At 51.1% G+C, this 13,977-nt stretch overlaps 1 protein-coding gene and 1 pseudogene across 1 annotated transcript; both read right to left on the bottom strand.

Annotated features, from left to right (window-relative positions):
* Positions 1-5,617: 5,617 nt before the first annotated feature.
* Positions 5,618-7,182, bottom strand: LOC120692725 (skin secretory protein xP2-like). Its single transcript, XM_039976109.1, has one exon. The coding sequence runs from the start codon at positions 7,073-7,075 to the stop codon at positions 6,029-6,031; it is 1,047 nt and encodes a 348-aa protein (XP_039832043.1). The 5' UTR covers positions 7,076-7,182; the 3' UTR covers positions 5,618-6,028.
* A 2,021-nt stretch (positions 7,183-9,203) lies between these two features.
* On the bottom strand, positions 9,204-13,443 carry LOC120690202 (annotated as a pseudogene).
* Positions 13,444-13,977: the final 534 nt, after the last annotated feature.

The following is a 13,977-nucleotide window of genomic DNA, read 5'->3' as shown; positions in this document are numbered from 1 at the left end:
TTTCCCAGCCGCAGCTAGCTCATCTGCTAGCGCCTTCATCTTGCCCACATATTCATCTGCGGACAGATTGTTCTTCTTGAGATTTGCCATCGCGATGCGAGTATTGACAGCCCTAGCACGGGTCTGTGAGGAGAAGATCTCGTCGACCGCAGCCCATAGGCCGGCCGATGTTGTTGCTGCTGCTCCAACTTGGAGCATGACTTCTTTCGTCATCGAGCTCAACAGGTAGCTCAGAACCTGCTGATCTGTCGCCACCCATCTGGCGTACTCAGGATTGGGGGCTTTGCCTTCCTTCTTGTTCTCATCAATGACTGCAATCTCCTTGTCCGGAGCAACCTCCGATCCATCAAGATACCCTAACAATTGGGCACCTCGGATGGCTGGGAGGACTTGGAGCTTCCATAGCTGGAGATTGTTTTTGGAGAGCTTCTCAGAGATAGGAAGCCCTAGCGGCGAGGAGAGGATCGCCGCCGGCGTGCTCGAGGAGGACGCCATCTAGATGTGTTTGAGGTTGGCTCTTGGTACCATGTAAAGATTATGGAAGCGTTGAACCCCTAGGGGCCGCGTATCTTTGTTAATATAGGCAAGGTAACAACCATTGCCTTGTAGTACAAGACATATCCCAACAACCGGCTAGACCTATACAAGATTTATCTACAGCACAAAGTTGTTGGGATTGTTGACATGTTACAATATATTTAACAGTCTGAAGCCGAATCAGCTGCGGAATGAACCCAACTCTCACTGCTCTAATTAAACTCTACTCCAACAAGCAGCTCGCTGATCCGTGATCTCGTATCTAGGGGTGCAAATTGGTGACCCTAGGTGCACCTCCAATCTTTTTTAGTTTAAATATTTATATTATTTCTCTAAAATAAAGTATACTATTTCTCTAAAATAAAGTTTTATTTTAAAGAAATAGTAAAAATATTTAAACTAAAAATGATCGGAGGTGCACCTAATGTCGCCAATTTACAACCCATCTCGTACCCTCGTCGTCAGATTTTCCTGCTCTGAAATAAAACAACCTTAGCGCTGTAAGATCTCGCTGTCGGATATATCGGATGTTGGAAACAAGCATTACCAGCCCTGTAATGCCAGTATCCGATGTCTTCCTCACATCGCATTGCCCCTCTGGCATCAAATCCTTCTGTTCCTACAGATTAACACGCCCGGTCTTCCACTGCATCGTCACACACACACAGGCGACAACGCTGCTCGTGGTTGTCGACGTGGGTGACCATTAACCAAGCACATGCAAACAGTCAACCACCCCGGATCCAGCAGAGTCACACACCAATCGCTGCCCTGAACATGAAGCACCACTGCACCAGCACCAGCAGCACGGAACACACAAAGGGCAGGCCAACCAGGCGTCCCTGATAGCAGGGATACGGGGTATCCCCGAAACCATGACGGCTCCGCCCGAGCACGTTGGCCCGTCCCGTCAGGTCTCGCGCTCGGCACTGCACACCGTAGTGCCCGCGCCCTGTGCCGATCCAGTCCGGCTGGTTGCTTGTCCGCCGGCGTTCGGTGGCCCGTCAGTGTCCGCGGCGGCTGTGGCATCGGCAGCGAACGCGCCCGCGGCATGCAGGGCAACAGTGGCTGCGTGCCCGGCACGGCCGGGGGCAGGTCGATCGCGCGATTGAGGCTTGTGTGGGCTTGCTTGCATTGGCCTCCGGGTTCCTGATCTCGATCGGAGCGTCTTGGTCAGGGTGTTCCCGGCGTCAGATTCCTCAGATTCAGGTCATAAAGTGGTGGCAATCTGTAGCTGTTGTATCAGCAGATGGATGCATCATCGTCACACGTCCTCATCGTCGACCTATGAGTGACATGCTTCACGGAACACTTGCCATGATCAGCGTCTGTCAGTCCATTTGCCGCAGTGCATTCTCAATCTTGCCTAGCCCAGAAAGCAGAAGCTGCGTCTGAATCTGAACCGACTCGATCAAAAGTTGAAGTGCGGAAAGGGAAAAGATCGGCTTCGATCGCTCGGGCTAAGGTTCGCTGCCTGCCGCTGTTTTTTCCTCGCCGTCCATGTGTCCGCACCCCCCCCCCCCCCCTCCTGCAATTATTCTGCCATCGATCGATCCATCTAGCCAAGATGCACGAAAGTACTGGCTGCTGCTGCCTGTTGGCTGTTGCATTGCATCTTCCCCTCCGATAGATGGCGAAATAATTGGGCGCGCGTACGAGAGCCGGGACCGATCGCCGCTGCTGCTGCAGCGCCAGTGCCAGTGCCACCACGCGCTTGTCAGCTTGCGGCCAACGATCACATGCCTCCACATGACACCCCCTAAACCCATGACGTCTCACCACTCTCGCTCGACCAAGAGCTTGCTGTTTGCGTGCTTTCATGGACGGCCATGATTGATCGGTGTGATGTACCAGCGGCTTCTCGTCGTTACGTCGCTTGCTAGATGCTAATGGAGGTTTGTTCGTGGGAATTATGGGCTTCCATCTGATGATACGGACGGACGATCGAATTGGATAGCTCACCGGCCGGGACTGTGGGATGTCATGATGAAAATTTGTCAGCTGCTGCCACCGATCGCAACGCGAATAGCGGCGAACTCATCAAGATGCTGTTCCAGGGGACTAGCGCTTCGGCTTGGTTTGGTGTCTGCTACTCGCCTGGCCGGTGCAATGTACGCGGCCGTAGCGCAGACAAAAACCGAGCTGCTGTTAGCTAGCTAGAGACTGACATGCAGGCCGTCGAATGAATGATACTACGTACTACTTCTGTGTGTGTTGGAGGGGACACGTGTATGTGTGTATACTTCCTAAAGAAAAAGAGTAAAAGATAAGAAGACAAACAGAAACTCAAGTTCTAAGATGACGTATTAATGTACGGAAGTAAGAATGATGGAAAGACGTGCGTGACAAGATTATTTTTTGTTAAATATGTCAACCTTCCTCCCATTAGCATCGTATTACTCTTGACAACTGGAAAGACTATGGAGATCTAGGCGCTAGTAAGAGCCCCCGGCCATAGTGCCTTCGATGATCCAACATAGTATATATTCAACTTGTTTTTGCACAACAGCTATTCTCCTCGGCTCCTCGCCAACCATCGTCCCCCAAAACTATCAAGAGGACCTCCATCGTCACACTACCAATGGCACCTGACAAGTGTCATCGTAAGATATATCATGCATACGGTGACTCTGATTTTGTTTGCAGTTTTCCTTTTTTTCTTATATATTTTCCATAGTATTCTAGCCGTAAATACTCCATTTACTTTGCTATTACTCCCTCTGTCTAAATTATTAGTCGCTTTGACTTTTCTATATGCATAATTTTTAATATATATATATATATATATATATATATATATATATATATATATATATATATATATATATATATATATATCATGTTTAGGTGCATTATGTATAGTAAAATTAATATATGTAGAAAAGTCAAAATAACTAATAATTTGAGACGGAGATGTATTAGGCACCACAGTATCTCAATATTCCCAAAACTAGGGTGATTTCATATTTCAGTGACATTATTCTATGTGTTATGTCCAAAACTATTTCCTGAGTTCGAGATATTCAAAAAAATATATAATGCTGACGATGCTAAAAAGGTGTTCCGTACTGTAGAAGGAAGGCGGAAATGATTCGGTATTAGCCTCAGGCCCTGTTTTTGTTTGGTTACCAGTAGCACGAGTAGCGCAACACGAGTAGCGCAACGAGAGAATCTTTAATGCATGAAGTACTAAATAAAGTTTATTTATAAAATCTTTTTCGGAATGAGTGTAATTTTTCACGACGAATCTAATAACAGTAATTAATCGATGATTGGATACAGTGATACTACAGTAACCGACCTCTAATCGTGCAGTCAAAGGCTTCATTAGATTCGTCTCGTAAAGTAGCGTAGGGATGGGATTGTGAAGTTAATTTTAAAAACTATCTTTATTTAATATTCATAATTAACTATCAAAGTTTGTGCTACTCATAGACTAGCACAAACTAAACACGGGCCCAGTGTGCACATCTGCAATCATGCTCAGAGCTTGGATCTCGATCGGTGCGGTGCCTCGCCGATGCCGTACCGCTACTAGCCTACTACGTCCACACTCCACACACACGCCGCGACTGGGAGAGAGACGAGAAACAACGTCTGCTGGGGGCGTGCGTGCCCCCACACGTCAGCGACGTGCCGAGCCTCCGCAGGACTCAGGTGGGGCCGTGCTCGTTTTGTCCGCACGCGCGTCCCGGATCTCGAAACGCCCCCTAATGATGCGCGGCGGCAGCGGGCGGAGGGCGAGGCGCGGCCACCCGGCCCACGACCCCGACACGGCACGTGCGCGCGCGAGGCAACCCCCACCTTCGGCCTCCGCCCATGTGCTGCCTCCGCATTTATTCACGCACGGACCATCCCTGCCCCGCCCCCGCTCGCCGCACCGGCCGGCGGCGGGGCTGCGCCGATAACCGCCGCGCATGGGTGGTAAGCGTCGGCGACGGCGACGGCGACGGCAGCCAGATCGCCTTCTCCTTCTTCATGGATGGATGCGAAAGGACATGGTGCGACGGGAGTGAACGAGACCGGCCCAGGGTTTACCTAACCGGTGGCAACCGGTCCGGTTTGACCGGTAACCAGTCAAACCGGTCCGGTCCGATTCCGGTTTGGGCCGGTACCAAACTGGTCCAAATTCAAAATTTAAATTTAAATTCAAAAAAATGAATTTTTTTTTAAAAATTTCTAAAAATACTTCAAGGTGCGACGAATTTAATGGTGTCAAATTTTCTCAAAAATTCGTTCATTTAGTATAGTTTGCGGGGATTTGAAGTTAAACAAAAAAACATGCATATAAAAAGTATACCAATACAATGTAAAAGTAGTACAAAAGAGAATTGGAGGGTTCATTTAGACTAAAATATGTTATACAAATATTTATTTAGTATACTTTGCGGGCATTTGAATTTAAACAAAAAAAGAAAAAAAAATTTAAATTTGCCCGGTTACCAGTCAAACCGGTCGGTAAACCAGTCTATCCGGCCGGTATACCGGTTAGAACCGTTTCAACGGGAGAATTTGAATTCAAATTTGCGTTTGTCCGGTTCCGACCGGTAACCGGACTAACCGGTCCGGTTAGTCGGAACCGGACCCCGGCGGTTAGGGGAGACCGGTCGGAAAATTTAACCCTGGACCGGCCATGCCTGATCTCCCCGTGGATGCCGATGGGCGGGCGTGCCGCCGTGGTGGGGTGCGATTATTGTGGAGGGAGGAAGGAGGACGTACGCCTACGTGTGCCGATCTCCTCTTCTGTTTCGTACCGCAGCTGAAAAGCGGGGGCGGCGTAAAGGTGGTGCAAAGGCGGTTGCAGGCCTCGTACGCCTCTCGGCTCTCTCGGCTCGGGGTAGCAAATGAAATCTCTGCGCCCAGCAGTAAAAAGCCCTGCGCAGCGCGTACCCGAGCTTAAAGAGTAGACAGTGCCCACTGCCACGGCACCATACCATGTATACAGATACATCCCCATAGGAATACGCGTACTGTACGGCGGAAGTATCGCACCAGCAGTGCCAGCTGGATGCACTCTACGTACGTGCTCCATGCAGAAAAAGCAACTCCGACTCCGAGCTGAAGACGTGACACGTACGTATAGTAGTACGAATTTTCGGCAGCGAGTGAGGTTGCTTTCACGATGTCGCGGCAGTACACGCTTTATACTTTGGTACACTCCGTTGCCCACACAAGGCGCCATCGACTATTCTATTTTCGCGCCATAATTCTCGACCACAATCTCTTTCCCCCTCCTTCTCTCTCGTGCCCTGTTCGATGTGACCATGGGCAAACTACCTTCCTCTCCGAACGAGGGAGAACTCGCCTATACAGAGCGCACGCAGAAGAAACAAAGAAGAAAGAGGGCAAATGAATCTGCTCGCGTACATGACCAACAGGGGCTAATCAAATCAAGTCGGCCAAGAACTTTTCTCGCGGTCTGGAGATTCCCCCTTTCTTTTCATTTCGCCTAGGCCTTCTCGGGCAGTCTTGCTTTCTGACGGCAACCATTTCACCGGGAGAAGACGGGGTTGAGGGTTTTGGTGAGCCCGTGGAGCGCGCCGTACCCGCGGGAGCTGAAGCCCAGGCAGCCCAGGAGGCCCTGCCGGTACGGGAGGAACGTGCGCCGCCGCATCTCCTCCGCCTGCGCCCGGTTCGGCGCCGCGTACAGCCGCTCGTGTGCCGCCGCCACCGTCGTGGATCGCCGCCTGCGCCCCCTGCCCTGGCCCCGCGGGCGGGCCTCCTCGCCGCCAGCCGCCTCTGTCGCGGGCGGCGGGCGAGAGGGGCGGAGCCTGGCGGCGAGCTTTTCCCGGGCCGCCCAGGAGGGCGAGAACGCCCACGCTCGCTCGGGCTTGCTGGCACCGGCCGACGCGCCAGCGGGGGCGTCGTGGGCGTGGGCGCTGCTGCTGCCGGGCTCGCTCCTGCTGCGGTGGAGGAGCATGTCCTTGATGACCACCCACCGCCGGGACCCGCGCGCCGACGACGCGGCCGACGAGGAGGAGGATGTGGAGGACGACGAGGAGGAGCGCGACGAGGCGGTGACCGGCGGCGCAGCCTCCCCCCGCGCCTCGCCGCCTGGGGCGGGCCCGAGATCCGGCGCGGGGACGAGCCCATTGATCAGCTTGAGCCGCGGGGACGCGCCGCGGAGCGGGGACATGGACCGCGCGCGGCGGTGCACGGACGCGCTCCGCGGCGTGAGGTCGCGGCCCCGCGCCGGGGCGCGCCCGCCGCCGTCCTCGTCTTCGTCGCTGCCGGGGTCGAGATCCGGGAGCGGGGGCAGGGTGAGCGGCCGGATCTGGCCGTTGTGGAACAGCTCGTCGGCGGAGATCATGGGCCCGCCGGGCCCGCCGAACTCGAACTCCGCGTCGCCCGCGCACCCGCGCCCGCCCGCGCCGGCGGCCGCGGAGGCCGAGGACGACGTCGAGAAGAGGAGGTGGTGGATGGGGCTGGCCGGCGCGCTGAAGAAGTATCCGCCGCCGCCGAAGGCAGGGGAACGCCCTGGGCTGGACGGCGCGCTGGCGAACGGGGTGGAGCAGGAGCTGTCGACGTCGTCGTCCATGGCGTCTGCGCCTGCGGACGCTGCGTGGCGCGTGCAGCGTGCTCCTCGCGCCGGGTTGACCTGGTTTCAGTGAAGTGGCGGCCTGGAGGTGGTGGGAAGGGGAAGGAGTGCTGGAGAGAGAGGCGGGGAGGGGAGAGGAGAGGTTATAAATGGAGGGCAGGGCAGAATGGAGTGGGCCCGGCGGGGCAGAGGCGGTAACTGTCCGGCGCACGGCACACCGATGGTTGGCGATGGGATGGGGACGCGGGGGTCAGCAGCGACTCGGCCAAGCGGTTTGGCCATGTTTAGTTTCCACCCGGTAAATAAAAAACGCAAAATTTTGCGAAATGAAGTTTATTTACAAATTTTTTTTTATAGATGGGCTGTAAATCGCGAGACGAATCTAATGAGTCTACTTAATCCATAATTTGCAACAGTGATGCTACAGTAACCATTCGCTAATTATTGATTAATCATAGATTAATTAGCATCATTAGATTCGTCTCGCGATTTACAACACATCTGTATAAAAAATTTTGTAAATAAACTTCATTTAGTACTTTAAATTAGCAAGATTTCATCGAAAAAAATTTCGCGTTTACACGCCAGTTAACTAAGCCCGGATTGGGTTTGTTACTGCAAGGAGTTACGTCTGCTTGGGCGGCGTGCCTTGCAATAGGGGGAGCTACTGTTGCAATGGAAATAGGAGCGCTAGCGCGTCAGGGGGTGTTTTGGAACAGGGACTTCAAAAAAGTCCCAGAGATTTTTTAGTATTTAGAAGTATTAAATAAATGTTAATTATAAAACTAACTGCAGAACCTTGGGGCTAAACTGCGAGACGAATCTAATGAGGTATCTTAATCCATGATTAGCGAATGGTTACTGTAGCATCACTGTAGCAAATTATGAATTAATTAGGCTCATTAGATTCGTCTCGCAAAAAAACACTCAGTTGTCAAAAAACATTTATAAACAGATTTTATTTAATACTATAAAATAGTAAGATTCCTTTTGATGTGATAGGGACTTCTGAAAAAAGTTAGGATCCAAACACGGCCTCAGTCGAAATTTGCTCATCAGGGCTCGGCATTTAGGAAGAGTCTGAAATGCCTCAAGAGGTGTCTGAAATCTCCCCAGCACCACTCATCCGGTAATTTTGGAACGGTGCGCAAATGCTTGGCCGGATTGAGTGGCGATGCGTCAGAACTCAGAAGCTGGGAGGATCATCCATTAGGCTGTCCACAATGGCAAGAGCAAGAGCAAATTTGCTCTTGCCTCGTTTCCCACGCCCTCTCTGTCTACAGTGCCAAACAGTACATCTACAGTGTCAAACAGTAGATTTACTCCTCCATTTCCTCCTATCGCTGTGGACGGTCTTAGACCAATTACGACAGGGATAGCACAGTGTGGCTGGGGGACTGGCGCTGATGGCATTCAGACATTGAGTTGCAATGCACCGAGAAGTTGGGTCGATCGTATGCGAGACCAATCATTGTGTCGCCCTCGTAGAACCGGGATCCTGGTTATGCTGAACAATCATGCCGGTGCCGGCCGGCCTTTGTACATGCACTACGACGCCAGCTCACCGGAGAAGCCAACGTGTTTCCATCGCGCTACTCTGACTCGCGAACAGTTAGTTACTCTGGTGCCTGTAAGAAGCACGTCCTCATGGCCTGGGACGGTACACGTCGACCGTATACGCAGCTCCACAGGTGCCAACTGTTTAAGACGTCTGAAACAAGGTAAGAGGCCACGCATGTAATAGTGTATCACTTGTCAAGAACACTCGTATCATCAAATAATGCACGGATCCTGGGAGTCCGAGCAAAAATAATGCAGGGCGATACATGATGGCTTCCAGCGGCTACTAGACCCCGTAGACCCCGGCCTCACTCGGACGCCTCCAGCCCGAACTGTCGGCGAACCCATGAAAGATCTCATCTCGCTATAATGCAACGCCCAAGTTATGCAGGCCACATTATTCTGACACCTACACCTCCACCGCAATGCGCCACACCGTGGGAGGCGCAATGGTTGCAGCATACGCCGGCGAAATGGTCACGGAGTTACGGATGACAGAGTAAAAATCTTCAGAAGCCATGCCAAGCAGGGCAAGCACATTCAGTAATCGAGCTGAATGCAATCCACGAACTGCCTATGCAACAGGGTAAATAATAACATTTATCACTGATTTGAACAACAGGGTCTGGGTTGACAGAATAAATGGGGGGAGGGGATATGTAACAACTGAACGAAACAAAATTACAGGGTAAAAGCTACACCATCTCAAATTACAAATTTACACTCCTGCCGTTGTCTCACCACCATGCCGCCGATCACCTCGTCAAGCAGGGAGCTCAGTATCTCGCTCTCCACCTCCTCGCCGGCCTCAAACGCCTCCACGCGGAAATCGACCCACGTGCCCAGCCCGCTGCTCATGTCCTTGTCGACAAGCTCATCCTCCACCCATTCCCCCATGCTCTTCCAGCTGGTGATCTCCTTGCAGACTTCGGTCTCTACGCCCTTGCTCAGCGCTGCAACCCCTTTGCTCCATGCTGCATATCCTGCCCGGAAGAAGGTGCTGCGTCTTGCCTCCAGGCACTCATTTACGCAGTCGAACAACAGCCGCCGGTAGCCTCGACGGCCCAAATGCTCTTTCCCTTGTGTATATACATGCATATTCTCCAATTTCTCAAAGAGGAGTGGGTCCAAAGCTGCTCTGTCCTGATTGATAAAGAGTGACCCTAGTTCATCTGTTGTCAAGTTGACATTGCTTAGCACATCTTCAACATATTCCAGCTCTGTTTGTCTTGATTGCTTCGAACATTGGGTGACATCTGAGATATCTGAAGTATCAACCGATGCGGAAGAGGCTGAGTCTGTAGTCTTTGCCTCAATGTCAACTGATGGTGGATTCATCAAGAAATTTCCTGGGATAGTCTTAACTTCAGAAGAAGATGAATACGCCACCTTACTCCCTGTAGCGAAAATATGAATACTCAGGGGTAAATAAATGTCAACAGTTCAATTAGAAATTGCAGAATTTCATGCTGGGGTAAAGTATTACCATCGCTGCTGCCTGAACACTCGGAAGACCAGCAACTCTCGCTTAGAAAGGTAGGCTCAAGCACGGAGAGGGGACTCAGATCTTCATGCTCCTGTTCCTTCCTTGCATCACTTATGCTGCTGTATCCTTCTGCTTCCTCCACCTAAATCGAAGGGAAATCTGCATTAGAACAGCAACTACGCTGGAATGTGGCACATGAGGAGTCATGCTACTAAGAGAACGCTAAAACTGATTACTTGCCACAGTACAAGTCCAATGTTACCAAGAAACCTTTAGCATGTCCAACCATAAAAGAAAGTAAACTGAGGGCTCCCTGCCATTTTTATCATTTCACATATTATTCTTTCCTCGTTGCTGGAATCAACAGAGGGCATCTCATGCATATTTCTTATAAACATTGTTCACAGAAGCTAAAACATAAGAGTCACAAAAAAAAAAAGATTATACTATCCCAACCATCAGAAAGTGCAACATAACAGGAACTTAAAATTCATGAAGCTTGGTGCCATGTCATGATTATGTCAAACACAACATGTTGATGAAATCTAATTCCAGCTAATTGAGGTTGACATTACAAGGTTTTAGTAATAACATTTTGCAAAAAAAATAATGTGCAGTGAGCAAGTACGTGAGGTATACTATTCTATTACGACATAAAATACTTTTCGAGCTCCACTACAGAAATAAATAATATGTGTGGACTATAGTTGTGCAATCATGTTATTTACAAAAGATAATTGGTAACTCAAACAGATATTTACCTTTAATTTACTGCCACGAAAAATTTGGCCTTTAGTTGATGACTGGGCTGATGGGCAATAATCATATTGAGAAGGTTTAACTTCAGAAGGGCTACAGTCGAATACTCCGCTTTCTGAGCCCCAATTGCTGCAGGAAGAGGTTGGTGGTTCTGCCAAGGTAAAAGTAGCAGGCACAAATGTGTCACCCCTTGTGAAGGTGATGGATGGATCAATTTTTGATGTTAGCTCCTTCAGTTTCTTTTCTAGGAGAAGGCTCAATGCATCACCATTTACAAAGTTCAGACCCACAGATGATGGCCCTTCTGTCTTACTATCTGAATCATCTTTATCACATCCGGCATCCAGATTGAAATTGCTTCTTGAGTCCCATTTACCAGCCAACCTGGAGGGTCCTGCTGATGATTTGACCAAGGGTGAGGTGAAGGTAAATGACACAACATCCGTAGTGTCTTTACTTTCCTTGTCCCACTTAATGTGCCCATCCATAACAACATTAGGTTGAACCTGCTTCTGAAGTTTACCCACTGGTTTTTCAGGCACAAATGTACCCTTCTCATTGGTGGAGTTCCTCTCAATCAAACGTTTCTTTTGTGGGAAGTCCTTGTTGTTTGACGATGATCCTTCCCGATCGCCATTTATGCTTTCCACGATGTCTTTTCTGCCACCTACTTTAGATACCTTGCTTCCATTCTTCATCTTCCCAGAAGACGAATCTCCTGCCATCACCTTTCTGCCTTGCTGCGTTGAGACAGATTTGTTCGGTGCTACCTTGCCTCTGGTCACTAGAGAATTCTGTTTCTGATTATTTTGCCGAAGGACAGGGGAAGAAGTGCCAGATGATGATGATGCCTTCTTTTGCTGCTTGTTTCTCTGATGATTAGACTGACTCCTAAAAGGTTGATTTGTTCTATGGTCATCATGCTCTTTCTGTACTCCTGAATTCCTCCCAGAACTTACACCTTCCCTCTTCTGCACATTGTTCTTTGCTTGGACTGCCAAAGAAATAGACTTTCCCTTGTTGATCTTTGAACAACTAGGATTGTTAATCTCATATGAATCAATCGATGGTCTGAATATGACAATATCTTCTTCACTGTTCCAGCTCCGGTTCATCTGCTGCCCTCTGGAGAACCTGACATCTGGCAGCTCAGGAGTGTTCCTAGATGACTGTGCTCTCTGCGATACAGTCCTTTGAGAAGCAGATATGCTTTCTCTTGGCTCCGAAACCCTCAAAGGAATTCGTGCTGGGCTGAATGAACAGATTTTCTCCCTAGAACTGGATTGAGCCCTTGGCTGAAGGATCTTGGCTGCTTCCTCCATGATCTGAGCAGCATTCCTCGCTGAACTGAAACCTGGATTCTTGATGGGGGACAACAGTCTATGATGAGACATTGGTAGGGGCTTTGCGGACCTTGGTGGCAATGCTTCTATCTGGAACCTTTCAATCGGGCTGCTTGGCATCTTCTGTGCTCTGAGATCTAATGGCTTCCTCATAAAACCATCAACTCTTCGAGGAACATGACTGAACTGGTCATTCATGGAGTACTCAGGACTCCTCTTGAGGCTTTGGCTGTCCCTGAACGATCTCGTGTCACGGAATGGTGTGCAGTACGGTTCTGGAATACCTGAGGTGGGCAGGGCGTCCAAGCCCATGAGCCTGGCCACCACACCAGGCGCCTTCATCTCACGCCCTTCCTCATCTGTCACTGAAGAAGCACAACTGTAGTCGCTGCTCCCCTTGAAGCTTGTGACACCAATCCCCTCGTCGTCATCAACCTAAAATATCCAGCAAACGTAGGTTAATATAAGCCCCTGCACCAGCGCAACATCATCGAAACGTTCGCAACGAGCGAGACCTAGAAATAACACTCACCAAATGGAGACGCCCGGAGGGCAAGGCTTCTTCACTCCTCCTGACCAGCTTGGCGCCCTCTGCGAACAGATGACACGAACAAGATAAGAAAGCATAAATCAGAGGGACAGCAGCTCTGCCTGGAAGGTTCAGTGAGAGAGGCCTTCTTACAAACACCTACCTGGCGAGTTGGAGAACAGCTTCTTGCGTGACTTGCGCTTCCAATCGAAGAGGTTGAAGATCCCACCAGCACCTCCGCCGCCGCCAATAACCTTCGCTCCACCCTTCTCCGACCCCATCGGGCCTAAAACTCTCTACGCCCAATCAAAACTCCGCTCCTCTCCTCAGCATTCGATCCGCGGCAATCCCCGCGAGAAACAGAAATCACCGATACAGCCTGGTACGCATCAAACAACAAATCTGCTTGAGCGGAACAGACTATCAACTCACGAATCTTATGATAAATCACGGCATCACCTATCGAAACCATTTGTCTACTCGCGAAGCTAATCGAGAGGGGGAGAGAACAGCGGGCGCTTTCGGGTTTACCAAAGTGGCCTCGAGCTCGAGGCGGTCGCGCAGGGCGGACGACGCGGAGGCTACCAGCGACGGCGGCGGCGAGGAGAGAGAGGCGGCGGCGGCGACCGGGAGCATCAGATCGGGGAGGCCACTAAAGGCCGGGCATTTATGCTACTGGGCGAGTCGATCCGAGAGTGGTATTAAAAACGCACGCCAGAAATGGTGGATTTCGAATTCGGGGCGGCGGTGGGCCCCGCCGAGCCCGTCCGGTCCAACCAGGAGAGGAGGCTGGCGCGTGGGGCAGGAGCGGGCGCGGGGCCCGCCTGGCGGTGGGCGGAGCGCAACCCTGAGTGGATGCAGGGTGGGTGGGGAAAACGATGAAAGAGGGGAAAGGCAACGGCTCTTTTTAAGACCGAGGCTTACAGCGCGAGCTTTTTTTTACCTCGCACTCGTCACTGTGCATATTCGGTTTCTCCTCTAACAGACGGAGCATCGTGGGAGACAAATTGCTCAAATTGCATCGCCTCTCTCCTCAAAGACATTTGAGCCGCGGGAGGGGAGGGGAGCGGAGCTCCGACGGCGGCGCCGTGCTGCTGCCGTTCCACCGCGCCACCCCCGCCCCTTCACTGTCGCTGCTCTCATGCGCGCGCCGCCGCTTCGCCTCGCTGCAGCTCCGCACCGCCGCCGCTTCACCTCGTCGCAGCTCCGCCGGGCGCGGACTGCA

The sequence above is a fragment of the Panicum virgatum genome, chromosome 9N, assembly GCF_016808335.1.
Source record: "Panicum virgatum strain AP13 chromosome 9N, P.virgatum_v5, whole genome shotgun sequence".
Lineage (NCBI taxonomy): Eukaryota > Viridiplantae > Streptophyta > Magnoliopsida > Poales > Poaceae > Panicum > Panicum virgatum.
The sequence above is the reverse complement of the archived record's forward strand: the minus strand, read 5'-3'. Positions and strand labels throughout refer to the sequence as shown.